The sequence below is a fragment of the Kockiozyma suomiensis genome (assembly GCF_038497685.1).
Source record: "Kockiozyma suomiensis strain NRRL Y-17356 unplaced genomic scaffold V2V93scaffold_13, whole genome shotgun sequence".
NCBI classification, from domain to species: Eukaryota; Fungi; Ascomycota; class Lipomycetes; order Lipomycetales; family Lipomycetaceae; genus Kockiozyma; species Kockiozyma suomiensis.
Genome location: NW_027117676.1, coordinates 198,992 through 223,225, shown reverse-complemented (window position 1 = coordinate 223,225; position 24,234 = coordinate 198,992). Strand labels below are relative to the sequence as shown.

General features: G+C 40.9%; 8 protein-coding genes across 8 annotated transcripts; 3 read left to right on the top strand and 5 right to left on the bottom strand.

The window, feature by feature from the left end:
* Nucleotides 1-12: 12 nt before the first annotated feature.
* Nucleotides 13-2,127, bottom strand: V2V93DRAFT_374172 (WD40-repeat-containing domain protein). The gene is made up of 2 exons (XM_066911170.1): nt 2,036-2,127; nt 13-1,976 (listed from the first exon to the last, which is right to left on the bottom strand). Exons 1-2 carry the CDS (start codon nt 2,049-2,051, stop codon nt 181-183), a joined length of 1,812 nt encoding a protein of 603 aa, XP_066764004.1. The 5' UTR covers nt 2,052-2,127; the 3' UTR covers nt 13-180.
* Nucleotides 2,128-2,377: 250 nt separating this feature from the next.
* Nucleotides 2,378-4,129, bottom strand: V2V93DRAFT_374169 (uncharacterized protein). Its single transcript, XM_066911169.1, has 4 exons — nt 3,851-4,129; nt 3,727-3,788; nt 3,604-3,661; nt 2,378-3,537 (listed from the first exon to the last, which is right to left on the bottom strand). The coding sequence occupies exons 1-4, from the start codon at nt 3,911-3,913 to the stop codon at nt 2,611-2,613; spliced, it is 1,110 nt and encodes a 369-aa protein (XP_066764003.1). The 5' UTR covers nt 3,914-4,129; the 3' UTR covers nt 2,378-2,610.
* A 179-nt stretch (nt 4,130-4,308) lies between these two features.
* Nucleotides 4,309-4,706, top strand: V2V93DRAFT_382065 (TFIIH subunit TTDA/Tfb5; the record flags this gene model as incomplete). Its single annotated transcript, XM_066912139.1, has 4 exons — nt 4,309-4,327; nt 4,387-4,402; nt 4,463-4,526; nt 4,581-4,706. The coding sequence occupies 4 exons, from the start codon at nt 4,309-4,311 to the stop codon at nt 4,704-4,706; spliced, it is 225 nt and encodes a 74-aa protein (XP_066764002.1).
* Nucleotides 4,707-5,367: 661 nt separating this feature from the next.
* Nucleotides 5,368-6,270, top strand: V2V93DRAFT_374160 (uncharacterized protein). The gene is made up of 3 exons (XM_066911168.1): nt 5,368-5,593; nt 5,659-5,709; nt 5,771-6,270. The coding sequence occupies exons 1-3, from the start codon at nt 5,492-5,494 to the stop codon at nt 6,041-6,043; spliced, it is 426 nt and encodes a 141-aa protein (XP_066764001.1). The 5' UTR covers nt 5,368-5,491; the 3' UTR covers nt 6,044-6,270.
* Nucleotides 6,200-7,516, bottom strand: V2V93DRAFT_374158 (uncharacterized protein). The gene is made up of 2 exons (XM_066911167.1): nt 7,458-7,516; nt 6,200-7,395 (listed from the first exon to the last, which is right to left on the bottom strand). The coding sequence occupies exon 2, from the start codon at nt 7,320-7,322 to the stop codon at nt 6,336-6,338; it is 987 nt and encodes a 328-aa protein (XP_066764000.1). The 5' UTR covers nt 7,323-7,395; nt 7,458-7,516; the 3' UTR covers nt 6,200-6,335.
* V2V93DRAFT_374155 (uncharacterized protein) lies at nt 7,517-9,976 on the bottom strand. Its single transcript, XM_066911166.1, has 3 exons — nt 9,389-9,976; nt 8,761-9,331; nt 7,517-8,699 (listed from the first exon to the last, which is right to left on the bottom strand). The coding sequence occupies exons 1-3, from the start codon at nt 9,623-9,625 to the stop codon at nt 7,921-7,923; spliced, it is 1,587 nt and encodes a 528-aa protein (XP_066763999.1). The 5' UTR covers nt 9,626-9,976; the 3' UTR covers nt 7,517-7,920.
* Nucleotides 9,977-17,882: 7,906 nt separating this feature from the next.
* On the bottom strand, nt 17,883-20,473 carry V2V93DRAFT_374138 (uncharacterized protein). Its single transcript, XM_066911165.1, has 3 exons — nt 19,969-20,473; nt 19,239-19,912; nt 17,883-19,184 (listed from the first exon to the last, which is right to left on the bottom strand). The coding sequence occupies exons 1-3, from the start codon at nt 20,417-20,419 to the stop codon at nt 17,955-17,957; spliced, it is 2,355 nt and encodes a 784-aa protein (XP_066763998.1). The 5' UTR covers nt 20,420-20,473; the 3' UTR covers nt 17,883-17,954.
* A 110-nt stretch (nt 20,474-20,583) lies between these two features.
* Nucleotides 20,584-24,175, top strand: V2V93DRAFT_374137 (uncharacterized protein). Its single transcript, XM_066911164.1, has one exon. It carries the CDS (start codon nt 20,734-20,736, stop codon nt 23,854-23,856), a length of 3,123 nt encoding a protein of 1,040 aa, XP_066763997.1. The 5' UTR covers nt 20,584-20,733; the 3' UTR covers nt 23,857-24,175.
* The last annotated feature ends 59 nt before the right edge of the window (nt 24,176-24,234 follow it).

Here is a 24,234-nt window from a genome sequence, read left to right as displayed (position 1 = left end):
CTACTGAAGTTTAATTGATACAAAGTTTTGCAGACGAGATCTAGCTATTTTGGTGCCGAGAATATAAGTACGCAACCTACATCTAATGAGCACTCTTATTTTGATATACTAACAGTGATCTATTTTGACCTCGCAGAAATAATCGGCTCTATAACGAAACTGTCAAGAAACACAAAAACTTTATAATTTCACGCTCCAGGTTTTCACACAGGCATCAGCTCCAACAGTAACTATCTTATTGTTCCCAACCCAAGCAACCGCATTCACACCATCTCTATGTACACCCATAACCTTCAAGTTTTTGGCCGGCTTTTCGACGCTGTATACAAACACATTCGTATCCAAACTTCCTGTCGCAGCATATTTTCCGTCGGAACGCCATGTGATCGAAGTCACTCGCGCTGTATGGAATGCCCAACGCGAAGTTATAAGCGATCCATCTTTTGCGTTATAGACGAATATTTTTCCAGTAGAGTCTCCCACAGCCAGTAGAGTTTTGTTATACTCCTCCGTATCAGACCATAAAGACACGACGCTAACAGCAGCTCTAGCGGGCGCAATTTTAATGCCTACAGGCTTCAGATCTGGCACAGACAGCAAGACAACTTCACCCGTCTGAGTTCCCAGCGCGACGAGAGAAGAAGTGGCAGAAACAGCAGTCACAGAAGAACTCTTAAACGAAGCCAATTGCTTCATGCTTGAGTCATAGGAGTTGATCGCGTCGTCTAACGCCAGTATCAAATATTCTCCCGCAGCTGCAATTCCTTTGGGCTGAGAGGGCGCCGAAATCTCATATGATGTGAATGAGTTTGATGAGAAAGATTTGATCTTGTCATCCCAGGCTGACGAGTAGAACGATCCCGAAATCTCAATGATATCGGTAATAAGACTGCCATGCCCATCTCCGGCAATCAGCTTCGCCTCCCCTGTGGCAAGTTCCCATTCAACTATCCGTCCATCATAACTTCCAGTGTATAATTTTTTAAGGTCTGATGAAACCTTTGCTGCTGTTATAGCTTTCTGATGACCATACAGAACATATTCCGGTTTAGTAGAGGAGATGCTAAGTGCATAAATATCACCAGAAGAAGAAACAGCAACAAGAGTAGTAGATGAGGTAAAAACTAGACCCATAATATGATCACTGGCAACCTCCCACCTATGGAGCTCGTTTACTTTGGATTCTTGATAGTCCCACAATTTTACAGTGCCAGTTGTAGAGGCCGTGGCAAACTGTGCTACACCGCTGTCACCTTTCCCGGCGGCCACTGCCAAAATGCCTCCATCATGAGCGTTAATTAGCCTGGCAAGTACGTCGCCTTCCTTCCCATCATAAATCACAATTTTGCGATCCATTCCCACACTAACAGCATACGATCCATCTAATGAAAATCTAATGTCTGTTGCAAAAGAAGTATGCTCTCCTCTGATAGCTTTCACAAATTTGAACGGAGGACCGGCAAACCACACTACAGCAGCATCATCTGCGGATGTGGCAGCTCTAAAAGGACGCACTGAACGTATATCTGCTGCATTTATCTGAGATGCATGTCCGGTGACCTCTCCAACACTGTTTCCAGTATCAAAAGTAAAGAAGTGTCCAAATCGCTCCTTTCCATCTCCCACAGCAACTATCCGTTTACTGTCTGAATCCCAGGCTACGTCGTTGATTCTTCCAGATATGATAGGAAAAGATCCCTTCTCAATTTCAGGGTCATCAGTCGTCGATGAAGAATCAAACACTTTGACAATGCCGGAAGCGTCACCAGATGCTATGTAGTAGCCAGAAGGGGCAAACTTTGCCACGGTGGTTGGCGCTAGATGGCCAATAAATTGAGTACTCAAAGTGGCATCAGAAAGTGAACGTAAGATGATAGCTTTGTTGCTTGGATATACCAATCGATTCGTTCGACCATCAAAAGAAAGATGTAAGGGCACACCTTTTGCTGTCGAAGGAAGCGCAGCCCAAAGGGAATCTAAACAAGAGTAGCTGTCAGCTGTAAATTAAATTCAGAATCTGAGTTTTCATGGTTACCTCTGGTTATAGACATTTGGTAATTCAATCAAATAATGATGAAAGTATACTAAATTATTTATGGTTGTGTTCAGTATCAGGTTTGATTCACTCATCCCTGTAAAACAGAGCTGCCATATAATAGATCCATATAGCCCTAATCCTTCCAGCCGGGCTGGTACTCAGCTTACGCACAGTATACTTGAATCATTTATTCAGCTATTTAATTCCAATATTTAGGGTAGTTAAGAAACTAATTTAAATGGTAATTGACAGTTGGTTGAGTTATTTGCATGCAAACATCGGATACTGGTCGATAATAGGTTGTCACTAACTTTGGGTTGGACTATGGTAAAGAGGTTAACAAAATCAAATAATTGTCCCGAGATTTTATTTTTAATTACAAATTAATCGGTTATGAACGAGAAAGTATAAATAGCAAGCAACCTTTAAACTCCGCATCAAAAATTAAGATCAATAGACTTGTGGATGAAGCATCAATGTCGACGCCAATAAAAACAGCAGACCACAGCTTGCTCTCTCCATCCACCTCCCATAGTATAAGCAGTCTCAATATTTTCATAAACCATTTATCACTATGCTTGATCCAGCGGCAGTAATCGATCAAATGAATTGGCTCTCTCATATTTTTCGTTCGATTCATCACCGCTCGAATGACAGTTTAACACCACAAAACGCTCATATTCTTTACGAGCACCATATCTGAATCTGAAAATTGCGCATGAAATCAGATCAGACAGCCAAACGCAAGTCAGAACGACTATGCTTCCAGTGAGAATTCCAATCAGCAGTGGCAAGGTGAAACTAAACAGTGAGTGTGTCATAGAATTAAAGAGACTAGCTGCACTCTCATTGCGATTATTTGATGTACGTTGATGAGGTCGCTGCCGCCGCGAGCTGATACTTTGCTGATCTTGAGAAGATGCAAAAAAGTTCGAGTTCAATGATTGCTGTTGGGTCTGTGATCCAGATTTTATAAGTTTGGACTCGGACAGCTGATTCATGAATGCTCTGGCTTTGGACTCTGCACCAGCAGCAAGATTGGTCAAAGAACACCAATATCTGTTCGAACTGCTGACGCATGACCCGTGTCTCGCATCCTCCAAAGAAATGGACTGCGAGACAGAATGCAAAATCTTAACCGGAACAGTAGACTCCTTGACACTACCTAGTTTGATCACGCCGCTTGCAAATAAATAGACTTCTGCCACGAAGTGATCCTGCTTGTCAGCATTCGCTCCCACAGAGTTCAAAAGCATGACAATAGCCGCCTGGTATGTTCCCTGCCCTTTTGGCGTTACGCTCAACGCAATATCTGCTGCCAAGTCATTGTCAATGTTTGATGATTTTTTATCAAAGGCTGGCACCACAGGTTGCACAGCTGTCTCAGAAAACTCGTATGAAACAGAAGACAATGACTGTATTGATGAAATATTTAAGCGTATATGATTCCCAGGAGTGAGCAAATTTAGCCGCTTATAGTCAATATCATATTCAAACATCTATAAATCTGAAAGTAAGATATTTGGTCACCCAAAACAGCAGTAAAAATAATTTTTACAACCGACCTTTTGCGATGTTTTCTGAGCATACATCTCTCCATAGGAGTTTAAGCAATCGCATTGGCTGTTAAATATGACATCAGTATAAGTCGCAACTACTGAATAAACAATACTATTGCATGATCTTACTTGCGAACTTGAATTGTGAATTTACTACCGACTGTTGACAGAGAGTTGGATAGAAGTATTTCCTACATTTAGTCATTGTCAGACAAGAAGTATCTCCTGGATCATAGATCACGAATGCACATACTGTATTAGACGCGACCGCGCCTGCAATCAAGGGCGCAAAAACACAAATCGTTGCGATTCTCATCGTACCATAAAATATGGAAATAGCAAATCTGTGATGTATCAGCGAGTAGCAGAAAATGGAAGGCAGCTACTGTGCTTTATAAGCTTATGCGACTGGCGAGGACGAAGAAAGGAGATAAATGAGATGACTTCGTCTGCGGCTCATTAATTAAGCACCATTCACAATCACATATCACAATTTTTATGCGTTCATCATCTAGAATAAACTATGTGATTTATGAGCCTTATGTGACTCACTGGAGAGTAAATTACACGCATCCCGACAGATCCGCACCCTAACCCTATATCGGTAAGACCGGCTCAGTTCTCAAAGATTTACATCATCTGTCTGATGTCATAATCTGTGTGCACCTGATCTTAATCGAATTCCCTCTGCCGGTTCCTCTGTAAGATACAATGCCACGAGCAGTAAAGGGTAAATGGTAAATAGTCTTTTTAATGTAGTATACTCCTCTGACAATTTTGATCTATTAGGAGTTTTTGTGGAATGGTAATATTTTTAGCTCTGCAGTCTCTAGGGCAATGACTGTTATTGACTGTGATTTTACAGCGACCCTTCGATTAAGTCCCTTATATTAAACATCGACTCGAAATCTCATAACGTTATAGTTGCTGTGAGGACTTCTATCTTTTTATTAACTTTAGAAAACACTAACTGATGGATGCAGGATCTTGATGACGAGCACCTGGTAATCGACGAAAGACAGGTTGAGAATGTGAAGCGTCAGCTGGATGCGCAGCTGGCTGAAAACACGTTCAATCCCGCAGAACTTGACAACAATCCAGAGAAATAAAGCGGGTATCTACGAATTCACTATTCACAATACGGGATACCTTCTAGCATGTCTACACATTGGCACATATGTCCATCAATCTTGCCGCTGGCGGAAGATGGGCAAGAAATACTACATATGTATGCATAAGAGCATACCGGAGTACTATAGTGCGATAGAATGTGTAGCTGACCCTTAGAGGCCGACACCTACGTATCGATTACTTCAACTCTTTGTTTAATAGTCTGCTCCGCGACGCTGTTTATCATTTCTTTATTCTTCAATGCTTATATTCTTTCTTGAGCGGCACTCAATATGGAAATTTTCCATGTATTTTCCTGCTCAGTTTTTATTATGCATCATGTAGTTAGGGAACAAAGCATTATCGGTTTAGCACGCCTGAATTTGCAGACCAGTAAATTTCGATATCTGTACCGTTGAACCTTTTGTTGAGAGCTTTTTTGACTACATTTCCTTTAGACTCACGACTGTAACTCGTTTCCTTTGATTACTCTCTCCGGTTAATTTTTTCCAATACTTTTTTGAGACAAAATGAACCGTTTATAGGGAGAGAAGAAACAAGGTAATCAATTACATCAGCAAATAATAGTCACGTGATTATTATTATGCTGCAATTATCTCGTTGAATTCTTCGCCTTGCGTTATTGATATTCAATACAATAGACAGCAAAGATGGTGAGCAACAATTTGGGTTATCACTATGACATATAGTAGTCATTATCTGACAAGTAATATATGCTATCTAGCTGCCCTTAACTCTTCTTAACATTTCACAAGGGCATCCGATGCTTGTGGAGCTGAAGAGCGGAGAGACTTTGAACGGGCACCTGATTAACTGTGATGCTTGGATGAATTTGACTTTAAAGGAAGTAGTTCAGACAAATTCCGTAAGTTTAGCATTTCTGCCTCACCTATGGCTGAAAGTATCGATACTTATAAACAAAATCTTTAGGATGGTACACGATTTTTTCGGTTGCCAGAGTGCTACGTTAGAGGAAACAATGTCAGTTGAACCCATTCATCCGCCAAAATAGTAACTATATCGCTGATTTTTGTTGCTTTAGATCAAGTATCTACGTGTGCCAGATGACGTTTTGGAGATCGCCCGCGAGAAAAATCAGCAACAGCGCGAAGAGTCTCGCCAAAATCGCAACGGTGGCCCGAATCATGGCGGAAGAGGTGGCTACAATAATCGCGGCTACAACAATAGTAACACCCAACGAGGTGGTGGAGGATATAACCGGGGTGGTGGCCGAGGAATGTCCGGAGGGCGCGGGGGTGGCCAGAATCAGTATCGTGGATCGGCGGGCAGAGGAGGAAGAACTGGTGGATATTGAAAAATATTGCTATAGCCTTCCCGAGCTTACATGCTTTTTCTCCCTCATATTTTTGCAGTAATAGCTTGTGTATTATAATAACTTTCTGTTGTATCGGCAATATATGTACTTTTAGGTCGGTTTCGAATAAGAAATGTGTGCTATTCGAGACCAAAGTTTTTTGAAATCTTCAGACAATAATATTGAGGTAGCATTTTCACTTGATGGTGCCCCACCTATTCTAGCTATTTAACTAAATACTGTAAGCGGCAAAATTCAGATTAATCCTACATGTCTCAAATCTGTACACAAACTAGTTGCGCCTACCGCCTCGGCCGCCTCGGCCGCCTCGACCCCTACCTCCTCTACCACGACCTCGTCCTGCACGACCACTTCCCGTTTTCGACTGCTTTTCAGCAGATTCGTTTTCCTCCTCATCTGATTTCCGTTTCCGTTTCTCAGTGCTGAAAGCATTAAAGCGTCCGAAAGTGTACCCCGGCTTTCCGCCCTTCGAAGACAAATAATCCTCTTTGGATAAAATCTTGAGTTGGCATTCCCCATACTTAAGATCTGACTGCGAGGCAACAAATTTTGCGGCAGCATCTGGAGCAGCAAATTCAACCAAAACAGCGCCCTCAAACTTTTTGCTAGAATTTCTAAGTAAACGAACCTGACGCACAGCTCCACTCAATTTCTCAAAAAAACTTTCAATATCAAACTGACTAGTACTTGTCTCATCTCCAAAGCCTTCCACATAAACTGAAGAAAGATCAATTTGCTTTTTTGTGTCTGGCGCAGGTGCATTCAAAGGCACTTTTCGTCGAACATTTGCACCCTCAGCGTCTACTTCCAGCAACTCCTTACTCTCACGCAAAGCTGCTACAACCTCATCAAACGGTTGAAACCGACGCATGCGCGCAAAATTTGCAATTGTAGAGATAGGTACCCAACCGTCATTTGATGTTGTCGCTTTCCACAAAAATTTATCTCGAGGGAGATTTTGATCAGAGAAGTAAAACTCGACCTGCTTTAAAATCAAAGAATGATCCGAGGTGACGGGAAGAGTAGAAGGATCAGAAATGATTTTTTTTGACGGGTGTTCAGTAGCAGATGCGTCACCAGTTTTAGTTGATGCCAGCTCGATCTGCTCACCTGCTTGCGCTTGTTCAGGTTCTGCTTCTTTCGCTCCGTCTTGAGTCGCGACATCTTCAGTTTTACTGACTGCTTCCCCGTTTTGAGCCAATTCAAGGACCTCCTCCTGGGAATTCGGTTCGCTAGCCGTTACTTTCTTGTCTGACATACTGAGATCGAGTTTGCTAGTTTGACAATGGCTAAAAGTAGAAGTCGTATATATATTCGAGCTCAAAAAATAACTGCAAAGGCCTTTAGCTGCTTGATATCAGAGTAATCAGCTTTATAACATCTATTATATTACCAATGGTTTCTAGCTGAAAGTCGAATCAGTCAGTGTAACGAAACAGAAAAAAACACTGCAGGTCTGATAAATTTATTTCTTTTTTCTCATTCGAATTAAAGTTCTCTACTCAAAAAAAACTTTATTCTCAACCCTTCACAATACCATTTTCTGACATTTGGCCGATCAGATTGTAGCAATTCAAAATGCGGCCTAAGAAATATTCGCTGCTTCGTAAATGGCTTCCGATTCGACGAATGCTGGAGCTATTTCTGTCCGGCTCGCAAATTATAAACAGTGCACATAGTGAATATATTTACAATTGGAATATGTTTTATATAGTCACCAAAAACTAAAAGGGGCATAAATTTTGCTATTGTAACACTAGCATTTCAAATCTATCATAAAAGCATTGGATAATATTGAAGCAACTGAAAAGTACTAATATAGCAGCAGAAGGATTGCGTCCGTATGTGCCGTCCGATTATCCGTTGAAGATACCAAACCAACTTCTCCTCTTCTTTTTAGGGATATTCAAGATACCAAAAGAGGAATTTTCCACCGAATAATCAGGTGCAGTATCCTGCTTTCCGTAGCTGCTATATTCCCTATCTTCAATGGGATTACTAGCAATGACCTGCGATTGCATTGTTCCGGTACCGTCAGCTTCTTCTCTTTGCACAGAAATTCCATCTTTAAGTTGGAGAGGAAGAAGTTTTTTCTGGCCATGTGACGATACTCTTCGATAGCTCAGAAAGTCTGCTCCACTTTTTTCTCCCGTATTCAAACCTGTACCAAATCGTGGCGAACTAATAATAGGCGACTTGCTTTTAGAAGATGCAGGCGGCCAAGCATTTGAGCCAAACAGTGGAGAAATTACTCTAGTAGTCTCTCGAAATCCGGACCCCGAAGATCCGGCAATCTCGATGTTGAGCCCTACTCCAATTCGGGACCGTCTCCTTGCAATTCTTTCTGTGGCTAAGGGAGACTCTTTTCCAATAGAGCCTGGTTTCGGCAAAGAAAGACCTGTGGAATGATCTAACGGGTTATCAGTATCATGGCCATAACTTAAGTCTACTGTTCGGCTATTAGTGCCGCCGTTATCGTTCATTGATGGCATACATGGTGTCGAACTGACGGAGTCTGATTCAAAAAGATATTCTAGAGCTTTGTTTTCCAGAAGCTTCTGTGTTATGCGTTCGATATAAGATCTCATGGCCATGTTGGATTCTTGCAGCTCCCGAATTTCTTTGAGGAAATCCTCTGTTACAGCTTCCAAGTTAGAATCGTTATAGAATAGAGAACAGAGCTGGGTAATATTCACCTTTGGAAGTGGTTTTCGATCGAGAGATAAGCGGGCCTTCAATCTCATCCGCCAAACTCGTCAACTGAGCAACGATTCGTCCATCTCCAGCCACAAATTCATTAGAAGTCTCATCAACATATTGTTCTGCAGGTAAACTCTGATTGATGTTATATGCTATGAGTTTTGGCGGAATGACTTGCTGGAGAGCAGCAATTTGATTTTCTAGATCTTTACATCGTAATTGGCAGCTATTTAACTGTGCGGTCAAATTTGACATCTCCTCTTTGTAGATACTGTCGTTTGCTAAGGATTTCAAATGAAACTCTGCCAGGTCCAACCGTAAATGTTCCACTTCACGTTGATAGTATTGACAGGTTTCACATTTACCGTCAGATGCACTCAAGTGGAGTTTGGAACCCAGTTCATCTCCTACTTCCTTTATGCATTCAAACCCTTGATTTTCGCTATCGATTTCGGCTTCAGTCAGTATAGCCGAATTCACAGGATCATTTACTGGAGTCGGAGGAAAAGACACAAGGTGATCAAAAGATGGGTGCGAATGAGAGCTTGACACTTGTTGGAGTCGTCTCTAAAGAGCCTTATATTAATAACCACAGCCAAGCTTCACAAAAGTGGTATTACTTACGTCTTCTTCAAGCTCGCGATACAATTTCTGGTTGAACCGTTTCAGCTCTGCGATTTCAGACTGAAGCGTCTCTATCTCTTTATTTCGAGATTCCAGTTCGTGCTCTTGAACTAACTGTAAGCGCTCCGAGTCCTCAACCTTGCCTGCAAAATATCTGAGCAAAGTTTGCAGCTCATCTATCTCGAGTGACTGCTCATCAAGGTTGCGTAGTTTGGATAACTCAGGGGTAGCCATCATGTCGGCAAAATGAATAGACTTATTCGCGGTTTCAAATGGACCTATTTCCTGTTCTCAAAAAAATAGGCAGGTAAAAGTCTTGAGCTTATCTCTTACAAGCCCTTCTTATCAAGAACCCCCGGATAAAAAGACGACTCTTGCAACAAGGAAAGCTGCAAACCTGAGATTTGGTGTACTTCAAAACAGATGGCGATTTGGACGCCTAAAGCAAGCCCATACTTTTACTGATAGGTTAAAACAGTCGTTTCCTGGTCAATGATTGTGAATATGGAATTGAGAGTGCATAAAGCATTCATGCTGCTCCAGTGCTGCTCCAAAGACTGTGTATATTTGGTTGGTTCTGTAGTGCTGTTGCAGTGCTGCGTCAGGTAATAAAGGCTGCCACACATGCATGCATTAACCCTATCCTCAATTTGTGCAAACATGCAGAGAGGTCCCAGCCTTCACTCTTAAGCAGTTAGCGAGCTTTCAACTAAAGATCTATAATTTATAACTTCTAAAGAAATATCCTTTGCTCATCAATTGCAAGGAGCATACCTATAGCCAGTCAGAGAACCTATTCAAATACTAAAGTAGGAAAAATATATAAACTCAGGTGAGCAAAACTGAAAAGTTACATTGTAAAAAGGCACCAAAAGGCACCATTAGCAGTGACTGAGACTTACATTTCCAGTTTACTAGCTAATTTCGATTACAGGTAAAGGTTTAAACACAAGGATAAAAGATGAAGTGAAATTTATTCCTAATGTAGTGTAACCCATCTTGAGCATATCACCACATGTAAAAGCCCAATATGTGTTACTTATGCTTGAGCTGACTAATCTGTAAGTGGAGCGTCCTGTTATTCTTATATAAATCCTGTGTAGGTGTAGTGCTAGCTCAGATGAAATTTTCACTGTGTGCAGACCCCTGAATCACATTCTATAAGCTGGAAAAATATATACAGGAAAAGGGTGATTTATTATAAAGTTAAAGCACCACAACCTGACAATATTATGCTGCACTCTGTTTAGACTCCACAGTCTTATTATTTCATACTGCATCATGGTGATGAGGTTTTATGCTGCAGTTTAACAAATAGAACATAACAGAACTAACAGACAGTCATACTAATATTTCATTTTGAAAAGGGCTTTGTCTTGGACTGCAACTTAGATGAGGACTATAAAACAAAATGAGACAAAATGTAATTATTATCTGCAAAATCAAATATCTCTTTGAAATTGTTTATCTCTCAGATCCTTTCCTGTGATGATTAGATCATCCACATATAATACCAAAGTAAATTCACTCTGCTGTTTCTGTATATCCCATAGCCATAACTTGATTGTTGAAAACCAAATTTTTAAGCAGATATTCATGCAGAAGCTCATTTCAGCACCTAGGTGCAGCTTTAGCCCATAAACACTTCTCTGAGTCTCCACACTTCTCCATTGTTCTGATAGAATCCTGTGGGGGGACTGCAAGTAAATCTCTTCATTCAGCTTGCCATAGAGAAATGCTGTCTTTATATCCATCTGGTGAATATGATAATCATTGATTGCCACATGTGCCAAGAGCACTCTGATTGACTCAAATCTCACCACTGGTGGCAAGGTTTCTTCATAATCAATCCCATATTGTTGTGTGAATCCTTGAGCTACAATCTGTGCTATATATCTTGTAAGCTGTCCATCCTTGCCATATGTCTTTTTCAATATCCATTTAGAAGTGATAGCCTTTTTGCTGGCAACTAGGCAGCTTACTCCATTTCTATACTTGGGTTTCTTTCAAAGTTCACAAACCTGTTTCCAATGTATCCGGGTATTCAGTACTTAATTTTGCCTGCTCAATTGATCCGGGTTCTGCCACACTATATTTGTTTTTACAGCACATTCCAAAGCTGAACCTGTAACCAACTCATCTTCAAGACTCAGCACAGTCCATAATCATTTTGTCTGCATTGACCCTATTTCCTTCCAGTCTCATTTTGCTAGCATTATCTATCACAAATCTCACATCTTCATCTTCATCTTCATCTTCATCAAGCGCATGCACATTCTCTTCCAAGCCCATTTCTTCATCATCATAGGCATTGAAGTCGAGAATTTGACTTGTTTATTTGAATCTTGCTCTTTTTGTGCTATTATTCTTTCATTAGGTTCTTCTTCTTCCCCCTCTTCTTCATCAGAGGTATTGAAGTCAAATAGTATCTTCATTTGTTCATTTGGATTTGCTCTGATAATTCTCCTTTCATCAGAGACTTCTGAATCTATATCCAGATCATCTTCAACTGATTCATCTTCAACTCTAGATTCATCATCATCTATAAATTCACTCCCACTTGATCTATCATCTTCCATTGATATATCACTGGATTGATGATCTTCCCAAAATCCAATCATGCTTCCTAACTGTTGAAATGAAACTGAAGCTTTCTCTGGATTTAGAACTAGTCTTGTTGGCTTGAACCATTTAAGCCCCAATGTTGTCTCATCAAAGACAACATCTCTGGCAAAGATGATTCCTTGCAGTGGAATATAAATCTGATATGCCTGTTTCTTGCTTGCATATCCAGCCATCACCCCTCTGACTGCTCTGGATGAAATTTGCTGGCCACATGAGTTTTTTGCCAATGAACCCATGCTGTACTTCCAAAAATCCTAAAATATGAAACATCAAATGTTTCCCAAAACAAAGCTTGTATGGTGTCTTGTTCTTTTCTATTATAGCTCGGCTTGAAACAGTTGACAGCTTCTGCCCAAAACTTCTCTTGCATATTTGCTTCAATCAACATACTCAATGCCTTCTCTATCAGTGTCCTATTCATTCTTTCTACAACCCCATTTGAATTTCCGGCACTGTTGTTTAATACTCAATCCCTTGCTCCCACAAGAATTCTTCAAGATTATTGAGACTTACTCTCCACCATTGTCAGTGTGCAGTGTAGCTATCTCCAGCCCAAGTTTTCTACTTGACTGAGCAATATATGTACTGATAGCTGCTGCTGCATCTGACTTATTCTTCAGATAATAGACTGTCACATAATGCAAATAGTCATCAATCATAGTCATAAAGTATCCTTGATCATCAAAAGAAGGATTCACTAGACCACAGATATTGCTATGCACCAACTCTAAAGGTCTTCTTTTCTTAGTTGTGCTTTCGCTGAAAGGTGGTCTGTGTGACTTTGCAGTTGCACAAGAGTCACATTTGCATAGTGGGACATGATCAGCTAAGTCCCTGAATACTTTATGCTTCTGCATTTGCTCAAGTACCTGATCAGAAACATGCCCCAGCCTCTTGTGCCAGATAGTACTGATTGCATTCACTGCATTCACTGTATTCACTTGAACCACTGAGAATTGTCCTGCAAACCTGCCCAACTCATCATATCTGGACCTGGTTCCATTTTTTAATTTTCGGGCCTTCCTTTGTGCTCACAAAGCACCTCAGACCCACATCCACTGTCCACACTCCTGCATCCTTATGCAGCATCCCTGTTAGCATAAGTCCCATCTTTGCATCTGAAACATACAACACATCTTTGAGAACAACTTTGTATGTCTTTCCTTGTCAAAGACCTTGGCTTATGCATTTGTTGACTTTGCCGCAGCTCTCATGATTGCCCATTAGCAGCCTCCAAGACTAAATCTAGAGGTTGATATTCCTGGAGACATGCACTATTGGATGTCAGTCATATATATGCCTGGTAGCTCCCATGACAATGAGCCTTCCTTCATTCTCAAGCTCTCCTATAAAACTATTGATCACACTGCCTCTGCCTTCTGGCCTTGCTGCTCACTATCATAGATCATTACTGCTTCAGCCCATTGCTAAAAGCTCTTATCACTTTCTTTCTCTTCCCCCTGATCCTTCAAGGTTGGACAGTCTCTCCTGTAGTGTCACTCCTCATGGCAGTTAAAAAAGGTGCCTTTCATCTTCCTGGGATTCCTAACTGCAAATGAGCTTCCACCAGCACTGATTAAATTCTCCTGAAACTTTCTTGTGAGGTATGTTGGTCGACGTGTACACCACTGACAAGATCTGTCACTGTGAGCCCAGTTTTCTGTTGCTACAAAACATTTGTTCTTTCAAGCTCATCTGGCAAACTCTAAGAAAGATAGAGGAATGAATGCCATGTATTTTGACATCCAGCTGATCCAGCTGGACCATCAAGCTGACTGGTCAACTTGGACCAAAAGGTTTCAAAACTCGCTGGTGTTGCCTTCTCTAACTTGGGAGAGTAAAGTTTGGCAACCAAAGAAGCCATCACTCTTACTGCATTGCTTAAGTATGCACTACAAAGATTTTTCAAGCCTTCCTGGCATTATCATACTTTAAATAGCGGTGAGCAGTTTGTCATCAACAATATTATGATAGCCTGTCTGCTGACAGTCTCAAATTCAGGATGCTGCTCCAGTGGCTCCAGTTCCTGCCTCACCAACAACTCTCCCCACCATACACCCTTTTGCATCAAATCCATTTTCAAGGCAAAGAACCACTTAGAGTAGTTCATACATAGCATTATGTTTTGGCTACTTCAAGCCAGAGTCTGACATCACCGCAGGGCTCACAACCTCTTCTAAATGCTGCTTGTCAGCAGAAGTACCAGACATCGAAAGGTTGATCAAACTGTTGTTCATGCTCATGAGTTATTTGAATGTTTTGTATTATTATTGTTACTGCTATTGTTGATATTATGAAGGGCAATACACAACAAACTCAATAAATAGAGAGTAAAGGAACTCCCTTTTTATCCAAAGCATTTCCCCAACCCACACTTACTAAACCTTGTCCTAAGTGACACTTTCTAGGAATCTTCCTGGATCTCATCTTAAGAATAGAATACAATTTCCAATAAGATTCAACTATATTTGTGATGGATGATGCTAGCAAAATGAGACTGGAAGGAAATAGGGTCAATGCAGACAAAATGATTATGGACTGTGCTGAGTCTTGAAGATGAGTTGGTTACAGGTTCAGCTTTGGAATGTGCTGTAAAAACAAATATAGTGTGGCAGAACCCGGATCAATTGAGCAGGCAAAATTAAGTACTGAATACCCGGATACATTGGAAACAGGTTTGTGAACTTTGAAAGAAACCCAAGTATAGAAATGGAGTAAGCTGCCTAGTTGCCAGCAAAAAGGCTATCACTTCTAAATGGATATTGAAAAAGACATATGGCAAGGATGGACAGCTTACAAGATATATAGCACAGATTGTAGCTCAAGGATTCACACAACAATATGGGATTGATTATGAAGAAACCTTGCCACCAGTGGTGAGATTTGAGTCAATCAGAGTGCTCTTGGCACATGTGGCAATCAATGATTATCATATTCACCAGATGGATATAAAGACAGCATTTCTCTATGGCAAGCTGAATGAAGAGATTTACTTGCAGTCCCCCCACAGGATTCTATCAGAACAATGGAGAAGTGTGGAGACTCAGAGAAGTGTTTATGGGCTAAAGCTGCACCTAGGTGCTGAAATGAGCTTCTGCATGAATATCTGCTTAAAAATTTGGTTTTCAACAATCAAGTGATGACCATGGAATATGTTGTTGTAAATGCTGAAAATGTTCCTGATTCTTGCAAATGCTGTTTGTCAGTGGTAGAGTCAGACATAGCAAAGTTGATGGATTTGTTATCCATGTTGATGAGATTGCTTATTCAGGGTTTTGTGTTAAGGTTGTTTATGTTGATACTGTTATTGTTACTAGATACTAGGGAGGGAATAGGTCCTTAAGGATATAGACAAAAGCAAACTAAGCCGCTCCCTGAACTGCCTCTCTAAGCCTCCCCTTGAACTTTCCTCAGCTTTCTCTAAAGACATTGGAGCACAATTTTCAAAACTGATAATGTTTAGAACAGATTATTGAAGAGTATTTTAGCAAAGTAACATGTCAGGAAATGGTGTCAGCTTATATTAGAACATCATCAATGTTCTCTAGAGGGTTTATATGATTCATGTTTGTCTGTCAATTGCAGTACACCTCCAGCTCACTAATGTCTAGTAACAACAGTGACCAATAATAATTTTAGCACAAAACTCTCTAACAAATAATCTCATAAACCTGATAAGCTTTGCAATATCTGCTACTTCCATCAACAAGCAGCATTTGCAAAATATTCAGGTTTGTATGACCAGGAAGTTGTTATATTGTCTGGTAAGGGATGCAGCTTCAATCTTGTATGGACAGTATACTTGAACTATCTTTATCAGCCAAGCCATGCATGCTACTGGCATATAAAAACTTTATAGAATTAAATTTGTGCATCCAGCTTACTGCCTTGTCACACTATGTAAATAAAAGGACTTTGTAACCTTAGCTGAACCTTGCCATGAAAAGATATCAACTTACAAGTTGGAGCAGGCCTGAACAACTTGTATATTATCAGAAAAGATTTGTTTAAGAGTTATGGCCTCAGTATGAAATAAAAGTTTCCAAATGCAATCAAAAATTCAAATTATAGGAGTCTATTTCTGAGCAGACATATTTGGTGACTGCCAATACATAAGATTAAGATTTCAAAATAGTATGCAAGAGAGGAGAAGGAATACATCTAGTAGCTCACATCATCTGCATGAATGACAGCTGGTGTTGGAAATTGTGTTCCAGTGTCAGGAAGAAGCCTTATAGGAAATTGAGGAAAATTCATGAGGGTTGCTTGGTTGAGGCTGTTCAGGTGGTGGCTCAGTTCTCTTCTGTCTATATGGAGACCCCCCCAGCTCCTCAGTGTCTAGTAACAAACAATATCAGTACCAATATTACCAACCTTAACTCAAACCCCTCAATAAGCAATCTCATAAACATGGATAATAACTCATCAACTTTGCTATGTTTGACTCTTCCTTTAACAAGCAGCATTCGCAAGAAAGTTGACAAACTTTAGAGGTCAGTCAATCAACCATGGAAATCATCATTGATCCAAATAGGAAATGCACATAATATTTCTCTTATAAGTCTGTAAGGCTTCGAAAGCTGTAAGACTGCACAGGATGACATTGAGGAAACAAGGCAAGAATGCGTGATTGTTTTTGACTCAGTGGACTGCAGCTGAGACAGGATGCAATGTGAAAAGATGGTTTACTGTTTCATTGCTTCTATTCTCAGAGACATCAAAGATATATAAGAATTAGAATCTTGCAAATGCTGCTTATTTCAAAGAATCAGACATAGCAAAGTTGATAGAGTTGTGCATGTTGATAAATTAGTTGTATGAGTATTGTTGGTATTAGGATTGTTATTATTGTTTCAAAGACATGACATATGCTCAATATATCGATAGTACAAGAGCTTCTCTCTGTGCCTAAGTCACCTCATAAGCCACTTCTTGAGCCTCATCTTGAGCCTCTTCCTGATATTGGAACACAATTTTCAATGCTATCACTTTTGCAAATGCGGCTTGTCATTGGAAGAATCAGACATAGAAAAGTTAGTTGATAGAGCTGCCATCCATGTTGTATGAGATCGCGCTTGTTGAGGGTTTTGTGTTAAGAATGCTGATATTATTGTTCGTCTACTGGGGAGCTGGAGGGTCAATATATAGGCAAAACAAGATCTGAGCCTTCCCTTGAACCTCTTTTGAGCTTCTCTGCTCGGCCTCTTTATCAGCTTCCTCTCAGGCTACTTCCTGATGTTGTAACAATATCCCAATCGCTTTGCAATCAAGCCTGGTTGTCTAGCTTGTTAGCTGAAAATATTTTAGAATCTTCTGCAAGAAACATTTATAGGATAGGGATCTATGAAACATAAATATTATCTTTAGGCAGCAGACAACCATCCCACATAGATGTCTTGTATTATCACTATTGTACTAAAAAGTTGAGCAAAAGAATATTACATTTGAAAATATGAAAATAGAATATATGAGTATATGAGCATTCTGAATTACTATTTCATCATATGAGCTTTCAGGAACTTCATCGTACATCACACAATATGAAGTTTAGTGGCCACATGTTCTAGCTGGTTTGATCAACATTAAGTGTTGCACGTCTGCTAACAGCCTGCGATTTTATTCCTGGGAACCCCCGAGTCTCGGGTAGTGTAAAAGAGCTAGCAAAAGCCAAATTAGCCTATCTTGTGATGTAGAAACTCCCAATATAGATAGAGCATACCTAGATATCGATTGACGTCGCTGATCATTTGCAATGTACGACAAGCCTTCAGACACATTTCCGTTGTCTTCAGCAGACTTTACTGAAGAACTCTCGAAGAATTCGGTGAAGGCCTCGGGTACTTCGAGCTCTCCTGAGGCATCTTTAACTTCTCCAGCAGATTTGAATACACTATAATACTGATGTCAGCAACCTTTCTAGACACAAAAAGTCTTTGCATGCTTACAAAGCCAGCTCTTGTTCATAAGTCATCTGACGGTAATCGACCCGAACAGCAGGCACATTACTCTTCTCCACATTAGCCCCCAGCCTGCTAGGCAAATTGAAACCTTGACCGAGCCAATGTTCTTTAACTGCATATTCAAATCCACTCTGGAGAACAGAATTCTTCGCAAGTTCGCACATATCAACGGCTGATAGTCTATAAATTTGAGCGGCCACTGAATACTCTTCTATTAATGCTTCCTTTGTGTAAGCAAATTGTAGTGGATCATCTGTAGACAGAGACACATTGAGTCCACGCTTGAAATAGCTAAAAAAAGGATTTTTGTCATAAGCCAGGAATAAAGCATTGTTACTCAAAGGAGACATTGCAATCCCAATTTTGTCCAAATAAAATAAGTACTGGAGAAACGGAACTTTGCGCAACAAAATTCCATGAGATATTGAATGTGCAACAAGAAATGCCGATACCAAATGGTCGGTGTCCCCAGCTTCTCCAGCATGAGGACGCAAAACAAAAGTATTGAATCCGCGAAATTTTCTGACTGTATTAAGCGAAGTAAGATTTGCGTAAAGGTAGTAGAGATAGTATGAGTACGGTGGATTTTGTTTCGTATTCCACTGGTTAGGATATGGATATTTACGGTATAATCGACGTTCTGCTTTTGACTCATCATCAACACAATCAAACCCAATTACCCTCTGTAGAAAGACGTAAAGTTTGGGATGGGACGCAGGGTTCTTAGAGACTTCAAAGAGAGGCTGAAAGATATTGACAATAATCTGCTCAAAGCTCTGTACAATACCGGATGCCTTGTATATATCATACAAACGAGGGAACTGTATTAACCAGCGCACATTAGACGAAAAGAGACGATGGTCTACCACCCACTCGGCGAGACGATCCCATTCATTGATGTGCTTTCCATATATAGATATACGATATTCAGCCATTTGGTACTTGCTTTGTTCTAGATCGTAAAAGACTTCGCGGGTTAACTCGGCAAGGTATTTCCCCTTGATATAGTTGTCTGTCTTCAAAAATATCTCTCGCAACCGAGATTCACCAATAGGGTTGTACTTCAGATTGAACTTATCAAATCTGTGAAATGTATCCCGATGAGCATGCATATCAAGAGTGTCGATAGATAAATCATAAGCCGTCAGATTGAGAGACTCGAAGACCTCTTGAAGTGTCAAAAGCTTCCCATCTCTAAAAATTACAACTTCCTGTGATAACTGTCAGAAAATACTACGCAAGACTTTCAAATGGACTATACTTACATCCGGGCATTTCTTCATCTTCGACTTTATAAATCGAAGCAAATGCTTTTGGTTCATACATGCTGAATGATGCACGTGAGTGTCAACCTTTCTGACGTTGTAGAAGTCACGATGGGCGTTGCGTTTGGTATCCGCAAGCTCCTGATACTCGTTCATGAGAATATACAGATTCCAGTTCGCTTCAAGGTACTGCAATCGACGGAACGCAAAACTTTTTGAGGGACCATCCGAGCTAATACTGCTGATTTCTTCCAAGTCCATGAAATATTCACGGATTGAAGGAACCTGTACCATTTTAGAGCGTGTTCCATCAACAGAATGATATACTTGAAAAACTCCTGTATTATCAAGTTCATACTCGATATCGTCTTTGATGGTAGGTATGACGCACTCTTCGAAATGGAAATCCCAACCCACTCCCTCTACGCCATCCGGTCTCTCTGACTCCTCGCCTTGAGATTCAACTCCAGTATTTTCTTTTTCCTTATTAGAAAAAGGTTCCTTTGTTGCAGTCCAGGAGGGTGCGGGCGGTGCAGGATATATCTTCCACGTCGGCTGATCACGAGGATTATCGGCAGGGCCTTGTTGAGAGCGTGAAATATACTTGTAACGAAATGATAAACACTTCTTCACAGATTTGCAAATCATTTGCAGCTCTAAATCTATATCCTCATCTGTGATATTCGGAGTTAGCAACTTACATAAAGCCGTTTTCCAACTCTGCACTCACCATGTGTAACATAAACACTAGCATTCTGTTCAAACAACGAAGGTAAGACATTTCCCTGCGTCACTGGGGGTGCCCCCGATATGATTTCCGGAGTACCTGACGTGTGTTGACCAGTAGTGGACATATTGCCATCAGCAGTGTTATTTCTTGAAGGATCCAAATGAAGCGATCTGAAAGAATCCGAGAGCGCAGATGCCGCCGAAACCGAGTTCGAAGTAGTAGATGATCGTCGGAAATGCATAGATGATGGAGGGGAATTTGCTGCAGGATGTGTTTGAGCCCAATATTTTGCATCCAGATCTTGAAAAGCGCGGTCATCAGCATATGAGAAAAAAGGGGTGCTAGCTGACGAGGGAGAGTGCAAGTCTTCGTCACTGTCGTTTAGCCCAGTAACATGGAAATTTTCTTCATCTTCAGGCTCTATATCAATTTTGCGAATAATATTTGCCATCTTGTCTTCCGGAAAGTGTGATCAGTATTAATCAAAGCTGGGAAGAGCGTGAAAATATCTGTCTGCTTGTCCCCTGAAAACGAGCCGCATTCTATTAAACCAGTAACATTTGTCACGTGATGATTTTGTGCTCGAGCGAGAAAATTCTGAAATAAAATGGCTGGAATAGAGCGGTTACTGAGGTCCTCTCGTCAATTAGATGCTCTTGTACTTGCACTCGTTAGAGATGCGTTATTTATGATTTTGAGATCATTGTACGATTTACTCCTGTTTTGACCTTTTTGCAGAAACTAATCTAAACAATAGAATTCACAATGTCTATCCGAGTATCTTCAAAGCTGTATTCGCGTTCGTTACTTGCTGCTCGCATCAACTGCTCCAACCTGACGGCATATCAACCTGTATCTTCCTATCATTTAAGATCAGGTTCCAATAGACGGCTTATTCAATTAATTTCGATAAGTCGCGCTTACGCGACCGAGCCTCCGCCATTCGACAGCGGCGACACATCTTCCAAGCATCCGAATCAATCAGGCAGCTCATGGATTTCCAAAATATTCCGCAGCAATTCTTCGAACCATGATTCTGTAGCATGGGAATCTCGTCGCGTATCGAGCACTGGAGACGAGGCAAAAAGCGGCTATGAGCCTGACGCAGAATGGGAAGCCTTACAGCGATTGAGCAATCTTATTCGAAAAGTTAAAAGTGACTTACTGGATTCTGATGATTTGGACGCCCTTCATGAGATAGAATATGAGATTAAAGATGCTGTGGATGAACTAATTTCAAGGCTTGCCAAAGAAGAATTGCCTGTGGTCCACGCACGGTTGATCGAGGAAGCTTGGAAAATTCTCTATACTCCACAGCTTGGTAGAGTTGACGAGTCAAGTAGTACCGACCTTGTTGGCGATTCCAATCGTTTGCTGTTTAATAAAAAACAGCTAAAAAGACTTCTCTATTTAATTGTTCGCTTTGATCAACGATCAGATTATCATGTTGTGCTGGGACGAAAAGTTTACGAAAAGCTGATGCACGAGGTGACGGCTTCTGATAGTGGCGAGGCTCAGGAGCAGTTCATGCTCTTTGTGCTTCTATTATCACGCAATAAGGCAGACAACGAGATGCTGACCGCTTTTGATGAGTTGCTGCGAATTTTAAACTCTATTGATGAAAGTATGGCTATAGCCCTGGTCTCTATAGTAAACAATGTGACAGACTCCAAAGTTCAGGAGATCCTAGTCTCTCGACTATTTGAGATAGAAGCTTTGGATATTGGCGCATTTAATGTCATCTTACAAGCTGCGGTGGAAAGCAATCAGCGGAACGTATGGCAAATTTATGATAAAGTACTTGGTAATCCATCGTCAGTTTCCCCTTCGCTTCTCCCTAATCTGGATACTTATGAGTTGTTGTTTCGTTATGTTGTAAAAGCCCATGAGCCTCAAAGATCAGCGATTTTTATGAAAGATGTGAAAGACGTCATATTTGACACCACAGAAGACGGTGCTCTCATTCCTACATATGATATACTTCAGAATCAGGAATTGTATCGGTCTTACATGACGGCTTGTATTATCGCTGATGATACAAAGACGGCTTCTGTGATTGCTGTCCTATTTGACGATGATGGCGTGAAGCCACATTTAGAAGCCGCTACATGGGACGTTTGGGCACAATGGATCGCTTATTCTACTTGCAGTATTACGCAGATTGATGCTCTTTTTAACAAAATGGCTGAATATGGGTATCAGGTGACGACTAGCTCGCTGAATGGAGTTTTTCGCGCTTCTCAAGTGTCCAGGAACAATCGCGTTACTAATCGTCAGTTCTGTGACGAAGTATTTGGATTATTCAAGGCCTACTCTGTTCCACATGATAATACATCAATAAGTTTACGGCTACGAGACAGAGTAGCCTTTGGAGATGTCGATGCCGCAATTTCTTCGTTCAAAATTGCTGCTCAAGAAGGATTATCCTGGGATCCAAAAACTGATGATATGAAGGCTCTGTTTATGATGCTTGAGGCTCTGGCTATTCTCCCTGATGCTGAATTTAATGTTGCATTACTTGTTGAACTGTACCTCGCGGTGAGAGTATATGTAGATAGTGTCGATTACGTTACCAGACTCGCGATTGTTAAGGCACTGATTAAACACGGAGAGATTGGGACTTTACAGGATTTTTTAAAGGAGGAAATGGGTGAATCTTTCAAATATGAGCCTTCTACTTTCAAAGAACTATACGATGTCTTGCGAGAAGCCGTATTAGAGAGCACATCATCGGACGCAGCCTGGATGATGTATGGATGTATCCACGCACACTTCATAGCTGATTACGAGACAAATTTAATTGCCATGCGCAAATTCTGCGACTTGGGATATTCTGAAGCAGCATTGGAACTGTTCAGGCACGTTCGAAAACATTCAAGCTCGCCTCCTCAGCGTGATATGTACTCCGTAATTCTTCGTGGCTTTGCGAGACAGCATTACAGACCGGGAATCAGAGAAGTTTTAATGTGCTACAAAATTGACGTAAATATTGATCCGGACATCGAGCTATTCAATGCCATCCTAGAGGCGAGCAATGCTATACTTGACTCATATTATACGTATCATATCTGGCAGCAGATGAGCTTTTCGGCGACTTCTCGAGACACAGCCGCCAATATTGACAGGCTACCTACATCGGAAACTTTCCGTTTGCTAATGAGGATGGCCTCGATGACGGGTGCAGGATATGCAGATCATCTCTGGGATGATTTTTTGCGTTTCCCCGATGTTCCCATCACCTTAGAAGTTGTGAAATTTTATGTTGCAGCTCACTTGGAATCTGGAACGCGCGGAAAAGCTTTCAATATTGCGGCGGTATTCATGCCTAGAGTCGTTAAAAGACTAGAAGGAATGAATATTGTAAAGACTGAAGCAAAGGAGGCCCGGAATCCTGTGTATTATCCATCGAGTGAAAGAGAAACCACAGTAACCGACATCATAGAGGTGCTCTTTAACTATGTGCCGGCACACGAGAAAAAAATAGTACAGGAATGGGCTATGAGAGAGTATCCAGAAGAGTTCAAGAATATTCGCTTATGGGATTTCGAAGTCCAACGCCTTGATCTTTATGATGTATTGCCCTATGCAATTCCTCAACTCCAAAAGCACGAGAAAAGTGCAAGCCAAACTTTGTCGACCTCAACCTCATCTGAAGCCAAGTTGGAATTGCGAACAGGATCAGACTTGATAGACGCGCCTGAGGATAGAGCTGATTATGCGTCAATCGAGGATGAAGAGTTCATCATGCGGGCTAAAGCTGAAAGACTGACTAATGCTCGTCAGCAAAGAAATAAGCAGGATAGCGAATGGGATATACTGCGGAGGACTGCAAAGGATTCTGTATATGAAGAAGAATTAGTACGGAGACGTGGAAACAGGGGCGATTAGAGGATATCTTTAAGATTCTAAGCGTATTTTCGTGCGACACCAGCCAAATTTTGTATATATAATGTATATAGCATCCATAGCATTTAATTGTCGTTACGCAACGGGTCATTACATGAAAAGGTGGCAGCAATTTTCAGAGTTTTTTGAGGATCAAATAATAACAATAATTCGTTTCTTGGAAGGTGGCGACATCATAAAAAGAGTCGCGGACAAAGAGTAATCGTTAGCATAACCGGCGTTTTTGATTTTTGTTGATGTGTACACGTTATACAAGTTATAAGAAATAGACGAATCTAGCTTCAATCTTCCGATAAATGAATTTATACAAGCAATGAAGCGGTTTGTGATTAGTATGACAAGATTAAGGAGCAGGCCTCT